The 14,978-nt window shown below is 42.0% G+C and overlaps 1 protein-coding gene across 12 annotated transcripts in view; it reads left to right on the top strand.

Annotated features, from left to right (window-relative positions):
- The window catches only part of MARCHF1 (membrane associated ring-CH-type finger 1), a 462,831-nt gene that overhangs the window by 397,014 nt on the left and 50,839 nt on the right, over window positions 1-14,978 (top strand). For 8 of the 12 annotated variants that reach the window (XM_065596507.1, XM_042842135.2, XM_065596506.1 and 5 more), the window contains 2 exons: window positions 1,581-1,660; window positions 1,923-2,684. In XM_065596507.1, coding sequence (XP_065452579.1) covers window positions 1,581-1,660; window positions 1,923-2,684 — 842 coding nt within the window. The remainder of the gene's footprint in view (window positions 1-1,580; window positions 1,661-1,922; window positions 2,685-14,978) is intronic. The other 4 variants (XM_065596510.1, XM_065596511.1, XM_065596512.1 and 1 more) reach the window with 1 other exon arrangement.

Here is a 14,978-nt window from a genome sequence, read left to right as displayed (position 1 = left end):
CATTCAGTGGCAGACACTTTAATGTGCCTAATGACACATCACACCTGAGTTTTATAACAGACAGAAGGGACTTAATCCATACAAAAGCAATTTTAACATGCATGCTTTCTCACATCACACCATTATCAAGTTCACTTTTTTATTCCTAAGGTTTCAATTTTTTTAATGACTGAATCCCTCACTCATGCAGACTTCGCTTCAAATCCTACCTTGGCTCCCAAGTCTCAGTTGAGTCCATATTAAAAATCATCATAACACAGTGGTGGTCCTGCTCGAGACAGACTCAGACCTTAAACGTTATGGATGTTTTGGGTCAGGATTAAGCTGCAGTGGCAGGAAGCTCTTGATGCCTCTATCAACAATGTTTAGCTTGGGCTATTAATTCCTTATTTTCATTACAAAATTCACACCTGATCAAAATAAAAATTGACATCCTCCCCTGTGCAAAGTAAAGCAGGAGTCAGTTTGATAGTGGTCTATATAATATTTGCCTTAACTAGGGCCTATGATTTATCAACATTAAATTTTGGTGTCTGATCCTTTGCATTCTCAGCCCCTATTTAATATTCATTCTTCTCCTGTATGTGGTCTGATTGTCTTGGACACATTTCCTTCATGTTTAGCATTCATTATACTCTGGCTCCCACTGAATTGAAGGTTCTCAGCACCTCACAGGGATGCATCCCATATCATAGTGCACATATCAGCCATGGGGAGGGTTCAGATATTTCAGCTACTTTATGTCTCTCTCTCCCTATAGAAGCAAGCGTGCTGCCTCCACAATCTAGTCCCTGGTAAACAGGAATCTCTCAGGACCTACATTTGGATCCCTCACAGCTACCCTACCAATAAACTATCAAGCAGACCAAAATTGTTTCTTGTCAGCACCATCAAAACATGTTTCTCACTGGATGCGCTTTGCAAATTGCAGTGACAACCTTAGGAAGGGAATTGTGTACAGTAGATGTGTATTGAATTTCTCTCTCCTGCTGTTTGGAGAATGTGATAGGCTCTGTAGAGTTGCAGCCTGAACTTTGGACTTTCTCAGGCTCATCAATTTCACATTCATTCAACTCCGGTAGATGATTTGATTGCCTTGGAAACCTTTTTAAAAAATGCTTTAATATGCATGATGCTTGGTCACTCCGTGCCACGCAAGTTTGCCAGCTGAGCCTCTGTGCTCATCCTGACTCAGAATAATGTCAATGTGTTTTATTTAATTCTGACAAGGATCATCATACTTATTTGCCTGCTTGAAATAGAAAACAACGTTCTTTCCCATCAAACACTTACAGTAGATCAGAACTAAAATGAAATCTCAGCTGATGAAAGCCTCTTCCTGAAACAAAAAAATATCCAAGGGCAAATGAGAGCTGCAGCCCTTCAGTCACATTTAGTTCCTCAAAAAGGTTTTACTTCTGTTCACTCTTCCTGTATTTTGCGAACTTGTGTGCTTGCAACAGAAGACGATGCACAACTGCAACAGTTGTTTAAACTTTTTAATCATGTGGCAAAGCAGTAAAATATCTGCAATGTATTTCATGAGCAAAGATTCCAAATTGTCTAACTTTTTTCAACAGGCAAGCAGTCCTACAACAGGAACAGCTCCTAGGAGTCAGTCACGGTTGTCTGTATGCCCTTCTACTCAGGACATCTGTAGGTAGGTGCTGAATCAGTCATTTAAATCTGTCTGTCAAACATTAGTTGTTTTCTTTCGCTAATAAGCTATAAGCTCTTGCTTCTGCCTGGCATTATTCATGAATTACATACGTCTGGGTTTTCTTTTGAGCTCTTGTTTTTGTCATGTTTCCTTTTCAATCTCATATTTTCTATTAAATCAACTCATTTCTATTTTCATCTTTTTTTTTTTTGCTCTCTCCTTACCATTTTCCATCCCTTTCCTTTGCTGCTGCTTTGTTTAGATCTACCACCTTGCATGATGTGTCAGAAGATGAGTTTGAACATGCAACACCTGTCATGGTGCTGACCCCTGCTAGTAGGGAGTCTGGTAAGAAACAAGTGAAACGAAGGTGTAGGCGGAGGAAAGAGACTGGTGACAATGTTGAGCATACAGAAAAGCAAAGAAAAGAGAAGGACTGCAGATTGTACCCAATGGTTGCAAGCTCCAGATGCAATGCTTTGCACAAGGAAACATCTGATTCATCATCCTCAGATGAGAATCAGTGGGCTCAGGCTAGAAGGAGAGCCAGAGAAAAGGTTAAAAAGCCCAGGAGAGGGAGAAGGAGCAATAGATCTTGCAGTAACACAGATGGATGTCCAAATAACAATGCCATTGAACTTGTCACTCTGGGGACAACAGGGGAAAAGAAAAAAGAGGTGTCTGATTCTGATAACCACACTTTAAATCACCGGAGGAGAAGGGTTTCAAGATGTAAAGAATCTTGCCTTTCGCTGTCTTCAGTGTCCTCTCTGGAGGCGAGGAATTATTCAAGAAAATGTGGAAAAAACAAGGGCAGAAGCTACCCCCAAGAGCTGCAGTCTTCATCTCACCTTAGACAAAATAAAGTGGCCGAGGAAGGTTTTACAGAGAGAGGCTCTGGCAGTGATACTCTGACAGTTCCAGAAAATGGAGAACCTGTTGGGGCAGCGCCCAATGTGACTGATGCAGTTCAGAAACTTCCTGTTTTATATGATGACTGGTCTGATGATTTAGAAGTATGCAGGTTAGTCTCTAATAAGAAAGATTGGATATTACCAAAAGGAATTGATTATTGCCATGAATTATACATGTGCCTTTTACCTGATTCTTGCTGTCATTTGGATCTTTTTTTTTTTTTTTTATAACTACTGCTCGGTAGCTATCTGTTAGGGACTGTGATTCATAGCACAAAATAGTTGATAAAGGAAGATTTCTAAAGATAGGACACCTAACTCATTTAACAACACTAGTAGCACAGAATTAGATTCCCACCTCCTACATGATGATTTGTCCTACCAAGTTTGAGACACTGTGCACTCAGGCATGAGAATCAGAGATTGAATGGGAAGATCAGATAGCTCAATGCTAATGGGATACGGAGGCTTTCATTCTTATATGACCAGTTCAAATCCATCTCTGGTCTGTAGTGATTGAAATGTGTTACTCTCTGGGACTGTTCATTGACCTACATGAAGTGAGTTCTTGGTCTCAAGTCAGTGCATATTATACATGACATCCTTATAGCTGGCATTCCTTTGGCAGGCTTGGCACATACATTAAGGGTTGTATCAGCATGAATAGTGAACTACCTTCCAGGTTAGGACAGAGGTATGCTGGCAGGTAGTGTGGGGAAGTTTGTGCAGCTGCTATCCATGATGTGTTATGTGAATTAATAGAGGTCTTTGGTTTCCAGGGCTGTCAGTCTGGCACCATTCACAGTGACAGACCCTTGGAAGTGCATGGAATAATAATAAATTCAATATTTGAAGGAAAAAATATATTAAAAGGAATTAGAATTAAGATAAAGTAACATCAACAAGTTGTCCAGCTAAGCAGAGAAGTTGTGCCTGAGGAAACTATTAAAAGGAAGGATTTCAGACCAACATCACAACATTAAATCAGTACATGGCAGTGTGTCAGTGGATCTGAAAGATCACAGGATTGTGAGTAAAAACACTCTTCAGCTTACTGACCCCTTTAAAACTGAGTGAACTTGAGTAAATCAATTCATCAGTAAATTGAAAAGGAAGTTATAGGGGAGAATCAGGCATTAAAGTTAGTATTTCTTTAAAAAAATATGCTGGGCCTTTTTCTCATTTCCAGTGAGTCCCCTGGCAGTGGGCCTTACTGTAAATGAGAATCAGACCTAATATGTTGGTACAGTGACTGAAAACGTTGCAATCTTCTTTTTGGGAAGAATTGGTATGAAAATGTAAACAGAAGTAGAATGGGGAAATGAATGTGTGTGGTGAAACTACATGGCGTGATACAGTGTACTTTGTGTCTGGCAGTAAGCTCCTATGGTCCTGATTAAGAAAATTGTCAGGCAGTGGAAGTATAGACAGTGTGCTCCTTCAGATTACTATATGTAAGATATAATTATTAGTGGATCATGTGCTGTACATCCTTCAATGGCAAGCCACAACATAGCTCCCTTTTTCATTATTTGTTTGTTGTATCTGCCTGTTGTGTCTCATTGTGTACGTACATTGTGAGATCTTGGGAGCCGGGCCCATCATTTTGTTTTGTGTTTTGGTCCTGATCCATGCTTGGGGCCCTGCCTACTACTGCAATAAATTATTATTATTATTATTATTATTTATTTATATTACAGTAGCACTTTGAGACCTGAACATATATTGAGGGTCCATGTGCTAGGTACTGTACAAATATAGAATAAGAAAATTCAGTTATGAACTGAATATAATTCTCTCTTTACCCAAAATAAATATGTCCACACAAGGGCTTGCCCGGATTTAACTAAATCAATTTTAAAAAATGATTTAAATGAAACAAGTGTAACTTTTTCAGGTAGACAGGGCCTAGTTGCTGCCCCAACCCATGAACTCAAATTGTGTTTTCAGATGCAAGCATGGACTCCATTTTTCTCTTTATTGCTTTTCTGTCCACCCACCCAGCTTTACTATGACTGTCCTGGGAATCCTCTATCTGTAGAGCTATGGCTGCTACCTAATCCACATTTTGCTCACCCTGGGGCTTGCAGGAAAGGAGGAGAAAGGTCATGTAGGGCGAGAAGGAGGCCTAGGAACTGTTAAATTAAATTTCCTTTATCATCTTATGTGTTTCTCAAGTGTACTTTCACTACAGTGTTTATGCACCAAAATAAATGTGTGGTACATTAGGTAGGGTCAGAAACTAGGAGATAGGAGGATATTACAGAGAGGGAAATAGGAGGACCCTTTAAGGTTCAACCGTCATAGTTGCTTTTACAGCAGTGTAAAATTTCCTGGCTTGAGGCTGGAAGTGAAACTTTTGAAGGTTCACATAAAACTCTGGCCCAGGCTCAAGTGTAGTGAAAAAGGGGTGCCCAGCTTAGAGAGGGGTGTGCCCTACTTGATCTCATGGTAAACATGAACACGGAGTAGGTATATGAAAGGATCAGGCACCCTTATGAGAAGCTGGCAAATCTCTCTACCTGGCTCTTTGTCCCATCGTGTTGACTCTTCATTGTGGTGGCACTGTAGCTGTGCTAGTATTAGATATGGATGGGATAGAAACTGGTAGCTTCCTGTGTTTCCACTCTATCCTGATTCCATTAGTTATGGCCAAGGTTGGAACGTGTAACTGCCTTAGTTGAATCCAAGTGTTTTGTCCTGGTTTGATTATAAAAATAAGGGAAGCACGTTTTCTTCTTGTACGACATATTAGTAAGAAATCTCCACTACTGTAATTTTGCTGCATACACAATTCCTTTCTAGTTTATTAAAAAACTCCCTGTTAATATTCAGCAACATCTAATACCTGCTTGACCCATGAACCTATCTTCAGTATTCACTCTGAAAATACACACAGACACATGCAACCCAAAATAAGACTGAGTGATTAAAATCACAAAAGAAAGCATCACAGGCATGTTTAAAATTAGATAAATGCTTGAACAGAGTCTCAGCCCTGACTTTGCCAGATTGGAATTGCTGAGGGAGCACACAAATGCAGGTGGAAAGCTACCCTAAAGGAGTAGCCAAAGATTCCCCTGACATCAGGAGGAACAAGGAAGGGGTGGGGCAGAGTATGTGGCATTCCACCTGAGACCTAGGCAGCTCTGCAGTGTCTGTGTGTGACTGCTACAGCCTACATAATTGGATCCATGGCACCTCCTTTCCCTGTCACTCTGCTCAGCTCTATGGAGTGTAAATGTGGCACAGCTGAGAATCTGCCCTCTTCTTTTAAAATGCTGCCATGTTAAGAGAGACATAAGGCCACCCTTTCCTCACTCTCAGGGAAAGTGCTGTATTTCTTGCAGTCATTCTAGATCAGTGGTCTCCAAAATGGGGTGCGCGCACACCAGGGGGTGTGCAAGAGGATCCTTCAGGGTGCGCAGTAGGAGGAGCAGCTTTTTTTTTTTTTTTTTTTTGCTTCGGCAGTTCGGCTTTTTTGTTGTTGTTGCTGGGGGTGGCAAAAATGGTAGAGCTGGCCCTGCGGCGTGGCAGGGGGTGCATGCTCAAATTTTGTTTATTGATAGGGGTGCGCGATCAAAAAAGTTTGGAGACCACTGTTCTAGATGTATCACCTATGGAAGATTGCACATCTAGGAAGGATGCTACAAAATCAAAATCATGCTAATTTTTCATTGCTACTAAGTTATTTTACTTGTTAAATTTGCCTACAGCTCCACAGAAGGGAGAAGATGTATTATGCGATAATACTGATTCAGCTGAAAGAATCTTACTAGGTACTGTGGTACAAGCTACTTAGCTATTTAGTCAACAGCTGATTTGTAGTTTCTTTCCATAGATTCAAATGTTTCTTTCAGGAATAAAAAAAGGAATGAAATATTCACTTTGGGGTTGTTGTATGTGCTCATATAGTCACACTCTTCTGCACTGCATATCCTGGCATATAGGGCATACACTCTACCCATCTATGTGTCGTATTCAGAGTGAGTAAAGTGCTGCCAACATATTAATAAGGAGCTCCCTCCAAATTTCCACATAAGTCAGTGATGCATGTTTACTGCAGTGTAAGACTGGGTGGCTGGTCAGGGATTGGACACTTTAGCGTCTTGAGGTCGAACAAGCTTCCCCTCATGAGAGGTGGTCTCTTTTAGCTGGGGCAAGGGGTTAGGTCAGGGAAGTGGATCTCTGCATTGTATGGGGGTGTCACCGTGCCCTAGTGGTTGACAGCTGAGGATACCAAATTCAGGACAAACTGCTGAGGCTCACGCCAAACTGGTGGTTATTCTATTGTTAGATATGCCAAGCCAGAAACAAAAGTAAACTTCTGTCTCACCACACTGGTTAACAAGAAGTCCAAACTGCAGTCTCCTTAGGCATTCCAGCCCTTGTTTCACCACCCAGAAACTAGATTTATGATGTGTGGTTATTTATAACCAATGTATCCAACAAAGGGTCCTTCTAATCTCAAAAGAGCAACCATTTAGCCAGGTCCATATATAACTCAGATCTTACCCAATAATCACGCTGTTGCCAATCCTTTATTATCTAATATCTAAAAGTTTATTTATAAGAGAAAAGAAGGAGGAGAGAGTTAAAATTTGATCAAAGAAATTATATACATACATACATACTCATTGCAAAGTTCTTGAATCAGGTTTGTAGCAATGTTGGAATAAACTACTGGCTTGTAAAGTCTCAACTTCCAAGAGATTGGAAGGTCCTCAGTCCATTGGTTGGAATGCTCCTTTTAGTGGAAGTTCATAGTCCAGAGATCAGAGCAGGAAAGAGGCAAAATGGAGATGGTTCCAGGGTCTTTTATATCATCACCCATGTGGGGAGGATGCTCTTATTCTTAGTTCGTGGAAAATTACAGGCACAAGATGAAGTCCAGGGTCACATGAGAAAGTCACATGCCCTTGCATGCTTTGATGACTCATAGGAGTAGCCATTACTCATATTTTGGCTAATGGGGTGGGGACAAGCTGCTTCTATATCTGTGTCCTTTAATGGTTGGTCCATTCACAATGTGCTGGCTAGACTGGATATAAACTACCTGGTGGGGGTTACCTGAGGAGCAAATGCGTTTGAAATACCGGTATACAGTCAATATTTTCAACTTCAGATACAAAAATGATACATGCTATAAACAAGATAATCGTACTCAGCAAATCATAACTTTTCCATTGACACTTTACAAGATATACTTCGTACAAGATGTATTGCAATTGTCCAAGAGAGGCAATATTAATGAGATAAATGGTCATGTTTAAATCATACAGCATCACAGGGGGGCTCCCTCCCTGTTCAAATTCCAAGATGGCTGGGCAGGCAGGTAGTGGCAAGGAGAAATGCACAAGCTTACCTCTCTTCCTCATGCAGTATTTGAGCTGCTGGTGGAAGGATGTATGTATGTACAGTATTAGGCCTACAAGTTTTGTCTCCAACATGCTCCTAACAGAATGGGTGGGGATACAAGAAGAGCCATTAAGAAGTTAATAACTGTTAAAATTAGACTTTAAGCAACTAAGTTTTAGTAATGGGCACAAATCTCATCCGGGAGAGTCCAATAAACTAGGTAGTCCTCTTCTTCTTTCCAGTTTTACTGGGAAATAGCAAAAAGTTAGAAGGCTGTTGGAACTACGTTTAACAGAGTTTTTGTGGGGAGGTGGGGGTTATAATAAATTAATTGCTTATCCAAATTACTTCAAACTTTCGAGAAAAAAGCTACCCAAACTTGAGGTGGATGGGACTTCTTCTGATGGATTTTATGGCAGCAGGGGGCAACATCAGATTTAAAATGGAAACTTGGTAGCAATCTTAACTGTGAATAGACTTCTGTTTCTCCATATCTTTTTTCCTTTCATTTAGAGTTTCTTGCAGGGCTCACCTGTTTGTAACAGCTCTCTAAAAGAAATATGGCATTTACTGGAAGAGTGATCACAGCTCAGGCTAGTACCCAAAGTAACAAAAGTGTGGTGCAATGAAGAAGCAGTGTTTTTTATAAGACATGTAGATGCTGCTGGCTATGTTGCAGCTTGTTAGATAAATGTCCCTGCATGGTGGAATTATGGTTGTTGGAGGCCTGGTCTATGCTAGGACCATATGTGTAGCTATGAAAATATGCAACCCTGAGAGTTGTAGCTAAACCTACCTAACCCCAGTGTAGACAGCTCTAGGTTGACGGAAGGAGGTGGATCCAGCTCAGGGAGGTGGATTACCTACACCGATGGGGGAAGCCCTCCCGTCTGTGTAGGTAGTATTTATACTAAAGCACTACAATTGCAGCGGTGCAGCTGTGCTGCTGTAGCATTTTAAGGGCTTGGCTACACTTGCAAGTTACAGCGCAATAAAGGAGCCCCGGGCACCCTAGCTCTCTACCCATCCACACTGGCAAGGCACGTAGAACGCTCTGACTCCGCGGCTACAGCGAGTGGAATAATGTTTGGTGTGCCCCCGCTGGAGCGCCGCGGCACCAGTGTGAACAAGGTGTTGCAATACTGCGCTCTGATTTGCCTCCGGAAACGTCCCATAATCCCCTTAAGTCAAGTGGCCACTCTTGTTTTTGTTTTGAATCGCAGCAGGAATGCGGATATGCCCTTTGAAAGCTCCATTTTTGACAGCCAGCTGCTTATCTGCTCCGAGACAAAGCAACCATTAGTGTGGAATGCTGTGTGTGAGAGAGAGAGAGAGAGAGGCGGGGGGTGGGGGGTCTGCTGCTGTCTGAACTTACAATACAGTATGCTGACATGCTCTTAGCCCCCCCAAAACCGACTCTCTCTCCCCCCACATACACACAACACACTCCCTGTCACACTCCACCCCATTTGAAAAGCACGTTGCAGTCACTTGCATGATGGGATAGCTATCCATAATGCACCGCTCCCAATGCCACTGCAAGTGCCGCAAATGTGGCCACACCAGTGCGCTTGATGCTGTCAGTGTGGACAGACTGCAGTGTTTTTCCCTACTGCACTCTACGAAGGCTGGTTTAACTCAAAGCACTCTACATCTTCTAGTGTAGCCATGCCCTAAGTGTAGACAAGCTCTGAGCCTCCTTTCCCAAAATTTTGGCACAGGTTTTGCCAGGGGCACGGACAGTGTGAGAATATAGTAGGGAAAGCCTTATTACGCACTGGTACGGGGAACTCCACCAGTGACCCTGATATAAAACTATAATTGAGGAATCAAGGGTTGCATCTCTTGAATAGGTCATCAAGTTATTGCTTTCAGCATTTATCTCTGATTAACAGAGATGTAGAGGCTATTGGCTGATGTGTATATTACAATTTATATTATTAAAATTGTGGGTTTGGTTCCTTAATCCTAAATTTTGGGGTGTTATGAGGTCTTGTTTTGCACTGCAATTTTGAGTGTCACTGGCAGTGCATTGGATAGAAATGAGTCGTAACTATTTACATGATTAAACTGTTCATCAGTTATAATGAAAGAAGATTAATAGAAGTATTGTAGACAAAATAAATCGTTCATAGCCTGCATTCCCTAGTACATTTTGCTCTTGACTCTCTTCTTTATTCTGATCACGTTTTGAGAAATCAAGAGAGCATTTTACCAGAACCATTATGAAATTATGTTAGTGTGGTACAACATTTTCAAAAGGTGTTTTTCTGTATTCAGATAGAGACAGCTGACTATATGGCATAATGGAAGGGCAGGAATGACAGAGCAGAGGTATACAAATTGATTACATTCAGTATGCAGAATTAATGTGCTTCATTCACACTAGGTTTAGAGGGAGAGGAAGACCAATTTGTCATTTAGATTATTTTGTATTGAAAAACTGGAATAGAAAGAAAAAGAGTGTGTGATCAGAAGGCAAGTCTGCCAAATGAAGGAGGGAGAAACTCAATATGCTGTTGTCTACTGCTGGATGAACTATCCAGAGAGAATAATTTATTCAGCAGATTTAACTCTTTTTCCTGTTGACAAATTATCTGAGCTGAGTTTGATTCTTATAAATGTGTTAATTATTTGCTGTGGGTTGTTCACAGTCTAAATTTTCAGTCATTTGCTGTTTGTGGTGTGTGATTGATTATCTAAGACACATGGTATTGACACATCCGACTGGATGACTGAAATTTTTATAATGGACTTTTCAAGACTGCCAGACTGTACGTAGAGCAATGCATGGATCCGTTACAGCTGTGCATGGAGCTGGTCCCTCTCTGCCCACTTACTGAGGGTTGCTCAGTAAATTATGCTGGATGCTAATGGCTCCAGGAGTCCCAAACCACCATGGATTAGTGTGGAACAGTGCCTTTCCTCTGGCCATGCCCCCTTCCAGCAGCAGAAGGGATGGCACAGGAGCCTCTTTTCCACTGGAGGCTCATCCTCGCACTGGGTTAATCCCTGCTGAGGTGGGATACACCTTGCACTTTAGGGCCAGATTGTGCCTGCCTATTTAAGTCTCTCTTCATAAAAAAAGAAATCTGGGACAAATGTAATCTTCTTGTCAGTAGGTGCGTGGCTTTATGTCCACTAAGCGTGGGTACATGGATAGGTTCTTTTCTTCTGGTCTGTGAAAAGTTTGGAAAAGGAATGTAGGGCACAATTCTCTGGGGTTGCTTCTAGAGCAGGGGTGGGCAAACTACGGCCCAGGGGCCGCATCTGGCCCTCCAGACGTTTTAATCTGGCCCTTGAGCTCCCGCTGGGGAGCAGGGTCAGGGGCTTGCCCTACTCCGCGTGGCTCCTGGAAGCAGCAGCATGTCCCCCCTCTGGCTCCTATGCATAGGGGCAGACAGGGAGCTCCACACACTGCCCCTGCCTCAAGCACTGCCCTCACAGCTCCCATTGGCCAGGAACCACAGCCGATGGGAGTTGCGGGGTGGCGCCTGCAGACAGGGCAGCATGCAGAGCCGCTTGGTCACGCCTCCTCGTAGGAGCCGGAGGGGGGACATGCCACTGCTTCTGGGAGCTGCTTGAGGTAAGCGCCACCCAGAGCCTGCACCATTGATTCCCTCCTGCACCCCAACCCTGATCCCCCTCGCACCCTCCAAAGCCCTCAGTCCTAGCCCAGAGCACCCTCCTGCACCCCAACCCCTCATCCGCAGCCACACCCCCAGCAGGAGCCCTGACCCCTCCCTCGCCCTGGTACCCATCCCTTTGTCCCAGTCCGGAGCCCCCTCCCACACCCTGAACTCCTCATTTCTGACCCCACCCCAGAGCCCACACCCCCAGCCAGAGCTCTCACCCCCTCCCGCACCCCAACTCCCAATTTTGTGAGCATTCATGGCCTGCCATACAATTTCCATTCCAACCCCTGTTCTAGAGGAAGTACCTGAAAGTTTGGATAGTGTGTATTCCCCTTCAGGACTCTGTTGGGAGTCCCCACGGGCAGAAGCATCCTTCCATCAAATGCCTTCGTGCCTGTTTCAGAACAAAGGCAAGTAAAGCCTGGTGCAATTACAGTGGGGGTGGCCAGCAAGACAGAGAAAGGAGCTGCTTTCTGTGGCATGCTGACAAGGTAATGGGTCCCAATGTACGTTGTTGAGTGACAACATAACACCCATATTTAGCCTCATTTACAGCCATCCAGCCCCATGAAGGCAGCTTCATATACCTCTTTAGCTGCTCCTTATAGTTGGCAGCATGGGTGGTTTATGTACCATGCCGTCACAGAATGTATCTGCCCTCTCTTCTGTCTTTGAAGGTACGTCTACACTGCAGCCAGAGGTGTGATTTGCAGCTCGTATAGACATACCCGTGTAAGTTGACCAGATATCCCAATTTCGTAGGGATAGTCCCGATATTAGGGGCTTTTTCTTATATAGGTGCCTATTACCCCCACACCCCTGTCCTGATTTTTCACACATGCTATGGTCACCATATAGCCGTGCTAGTTTTAATCTAAGTAGCTCACTAAAATTGAAGTGAGAACACACTGGCACAGGCTTCAGCATGGGCTACAAATGTAAGTTATGTGCCCACTGGTGTCCAGCAGGCTTGTGCAGTCCACACTGAAGCCCACACTTGCCACATCCTCACGTCCGTTTTTAGCAAGCTGGCTAAATTAAAGCTAGGATGGGTACATCTATACGAGCTGCAATTCACATCCCTGGCTGTGGTGAGATGTACCCTGAGAACTTCAGAAAGGCTTTGTTAATGCCCCATGGGCTTGCAGAGATGTAAATGAGGGAAGAATTTGGCCCTACGTAGTTAAATGAAATACAGTGGATCAAAATATCCTCTGAAATACCTTGATTTATTTTTTTCCAGACTGAGATATAGGAATGAATGTGGAAGATCAAATAAATACAAATGTAAGGGCCACATTCTTGCAAAAATGCATTTAATTGGTGTATCCACACTCCCACATGAGTGCAGAAAATGGGTTACTGCATGTCATTTTGCTCTTGTTTCTTTTATAAACTGCATCCACATTTCACGTGCAGACCTTAGCTGCCACTTTTTTAAAATATAGCCATGAGTGATGCAATTTATAGGAAAATATGGGTGTGGATATCTTGTGGATAAGGGATCTTTTTAAGACAAACCTATTTTAAATCTACAGTATATCATCTTTGGATTCTGGTGTCACCAATGTTAGAGTTTACATTGTCACCAGAAATCCCTGATGAGAAAATTATGCACGTGGATATGGCTTTATACATAAATATACCAAATGTATCCCGAATCTTTTGTGATGTAAAGTCCATTTCTGGGGTTCTGGTGACGCAAAGTGCCTGCAGTCTCCTTTCTGTGGGGGTCGTTCATGTGGCCAATGCCACCCTGCAAATGCTGGGTTCAAGATAACGTAGGTAGAGATGTATTGATTCAGTCATAATCCTAATCTGTCTCAGGAGAAAGCTCCTTCAGAACACTTTGCACAGATCAGTTGATGGACAGCTTGAGAGTGGACTGTTCACCAATGGTAGTACAATCCCTCAGATAAAGCAGGCAAGACTGATGCAGGATGGTGGAATATGTTGTTTGCTGCACAAGCAGGAATGAAATTGGCCTGTTTTCCTAACTACTGAAGTGTAAAGATAATTAGTGAAAGACAGGTTAGGATAACCGCTGTTCTCCCTAATGAGGGCAGAAATTAGCAGCTATTCTTCCTAATGAGGGTAAAATTGTTACCCTGCATGTGAAGGGAAAAATACAAACCTATTGCAACCTATCTATATCTCTAAATTATAGGCAGAGCAGGTGGTGACACTTATTATTAAGGTTGCCTGACAGTTTCTATTAAAAGACCCTATTTTCAGTTGCTAATAATTTTGCCAGATTTTAACCATAGGGGCTTAAAATGTTCCATGCCAGCTGTTTGCCCAGTGCTGGATATATTTTTTTTGTTCAGCTGTTTCTGAAAACAAGATTATGGAAAATTACATTGTTTTGTCCATGTTTTTTTTTTTTAAAGTCTTACAACTCTTTAGTTGAGAAACTCCAGTGTCTCTATGTTTTGGAGCAGGGACTTGAAATTTGGTAGGGGGGGTCAGCCTGATGTCAAGGGTATGTGCTTTGCTGTCCCTGTGACAATCCACCCAAAGATGGCCAATTTATGAGCCCCTGAAAAATCACAGTTCTCACATTCCATCCTTTCCCTTTCTACAGTCCCTTTTCTCATTCACTACATATCCTTCCAACTTCAACAACAATTGAGTCAGGAAAAATGAGGAAGGAAAAGAGTCATGGGAAAAAAGTAGTGTCTGATCAAGTAATTGGAGATTGTATCATGGTGCCTTAGCACAAGGGGGATGAATTAAGATTGCATGGGAAATCTTAATTTAGGCATTTCCTAACTTTTGAGTGCTTGACTGTGCAACCGTAATAATATACTTTTAACAATAATTTTGGATGTAATATGTATAAGATAAAACTAAGGTAGCACAGTTGTGTACTCAAAAGCCAGAAGATGAAACAATTAAGGTTGCAGGTACAACTTTACCTCTGTCCACTTCTGTGTATTCATTTAATTACATCATGCATTCAATTTGTTACATGATGCAATATATTAACATTCAGTTTTTGTGCAATCTTGTCATGTACATTTTAGAGCTGGTCAAAATTTTTCACAGCAAAAAATTTGTCAAAAATTGCTTTTTTAATAAAATACAAAACCATGAAAAATTGTCAATATTACTGAAACTGTCAATTCTTCTCTAAATTTTTATTTAAATTATTTTCAAATTTTTCTTTTTTATTTTGTTTACTGAAAGATATTTTCTTACTGAAAACCCAGTTTTCAGTAAATGAAAAGCTTTGAAAACAGTTTTTGCAAAACGTTTTGCATAAAATATTAGAAATGGAAACAATACTGAAATTGTTCATAAAATTGTTTTCCTGGTGCATAACAAATAAATCTGGGTTCTGTGGGAGCACATTTTGTAAATAAATAATTTTCATGGGTTCTATCTTGCATACACACAGAGTAGCATATA

Source organism: Chrysemys picta, chromosome 5 (genome assembly GCF_011386835.1).
Source record: "Chrysemys picta bellii isolate R12L10 chromosome 5, ASM1138683v2, whole genome shotgun sequence".
Taxonomy (NCBI): Eukaryota; Metazoa; Chordata; order Testudines; family Emydidae; genus Chrysemys; species Chrysemys picta.
The sequence above is the reverse complement of the archived record's forward strand: the minus strand, read 5'-3'. Positions and strand labels throughout refer to the sequence as shown.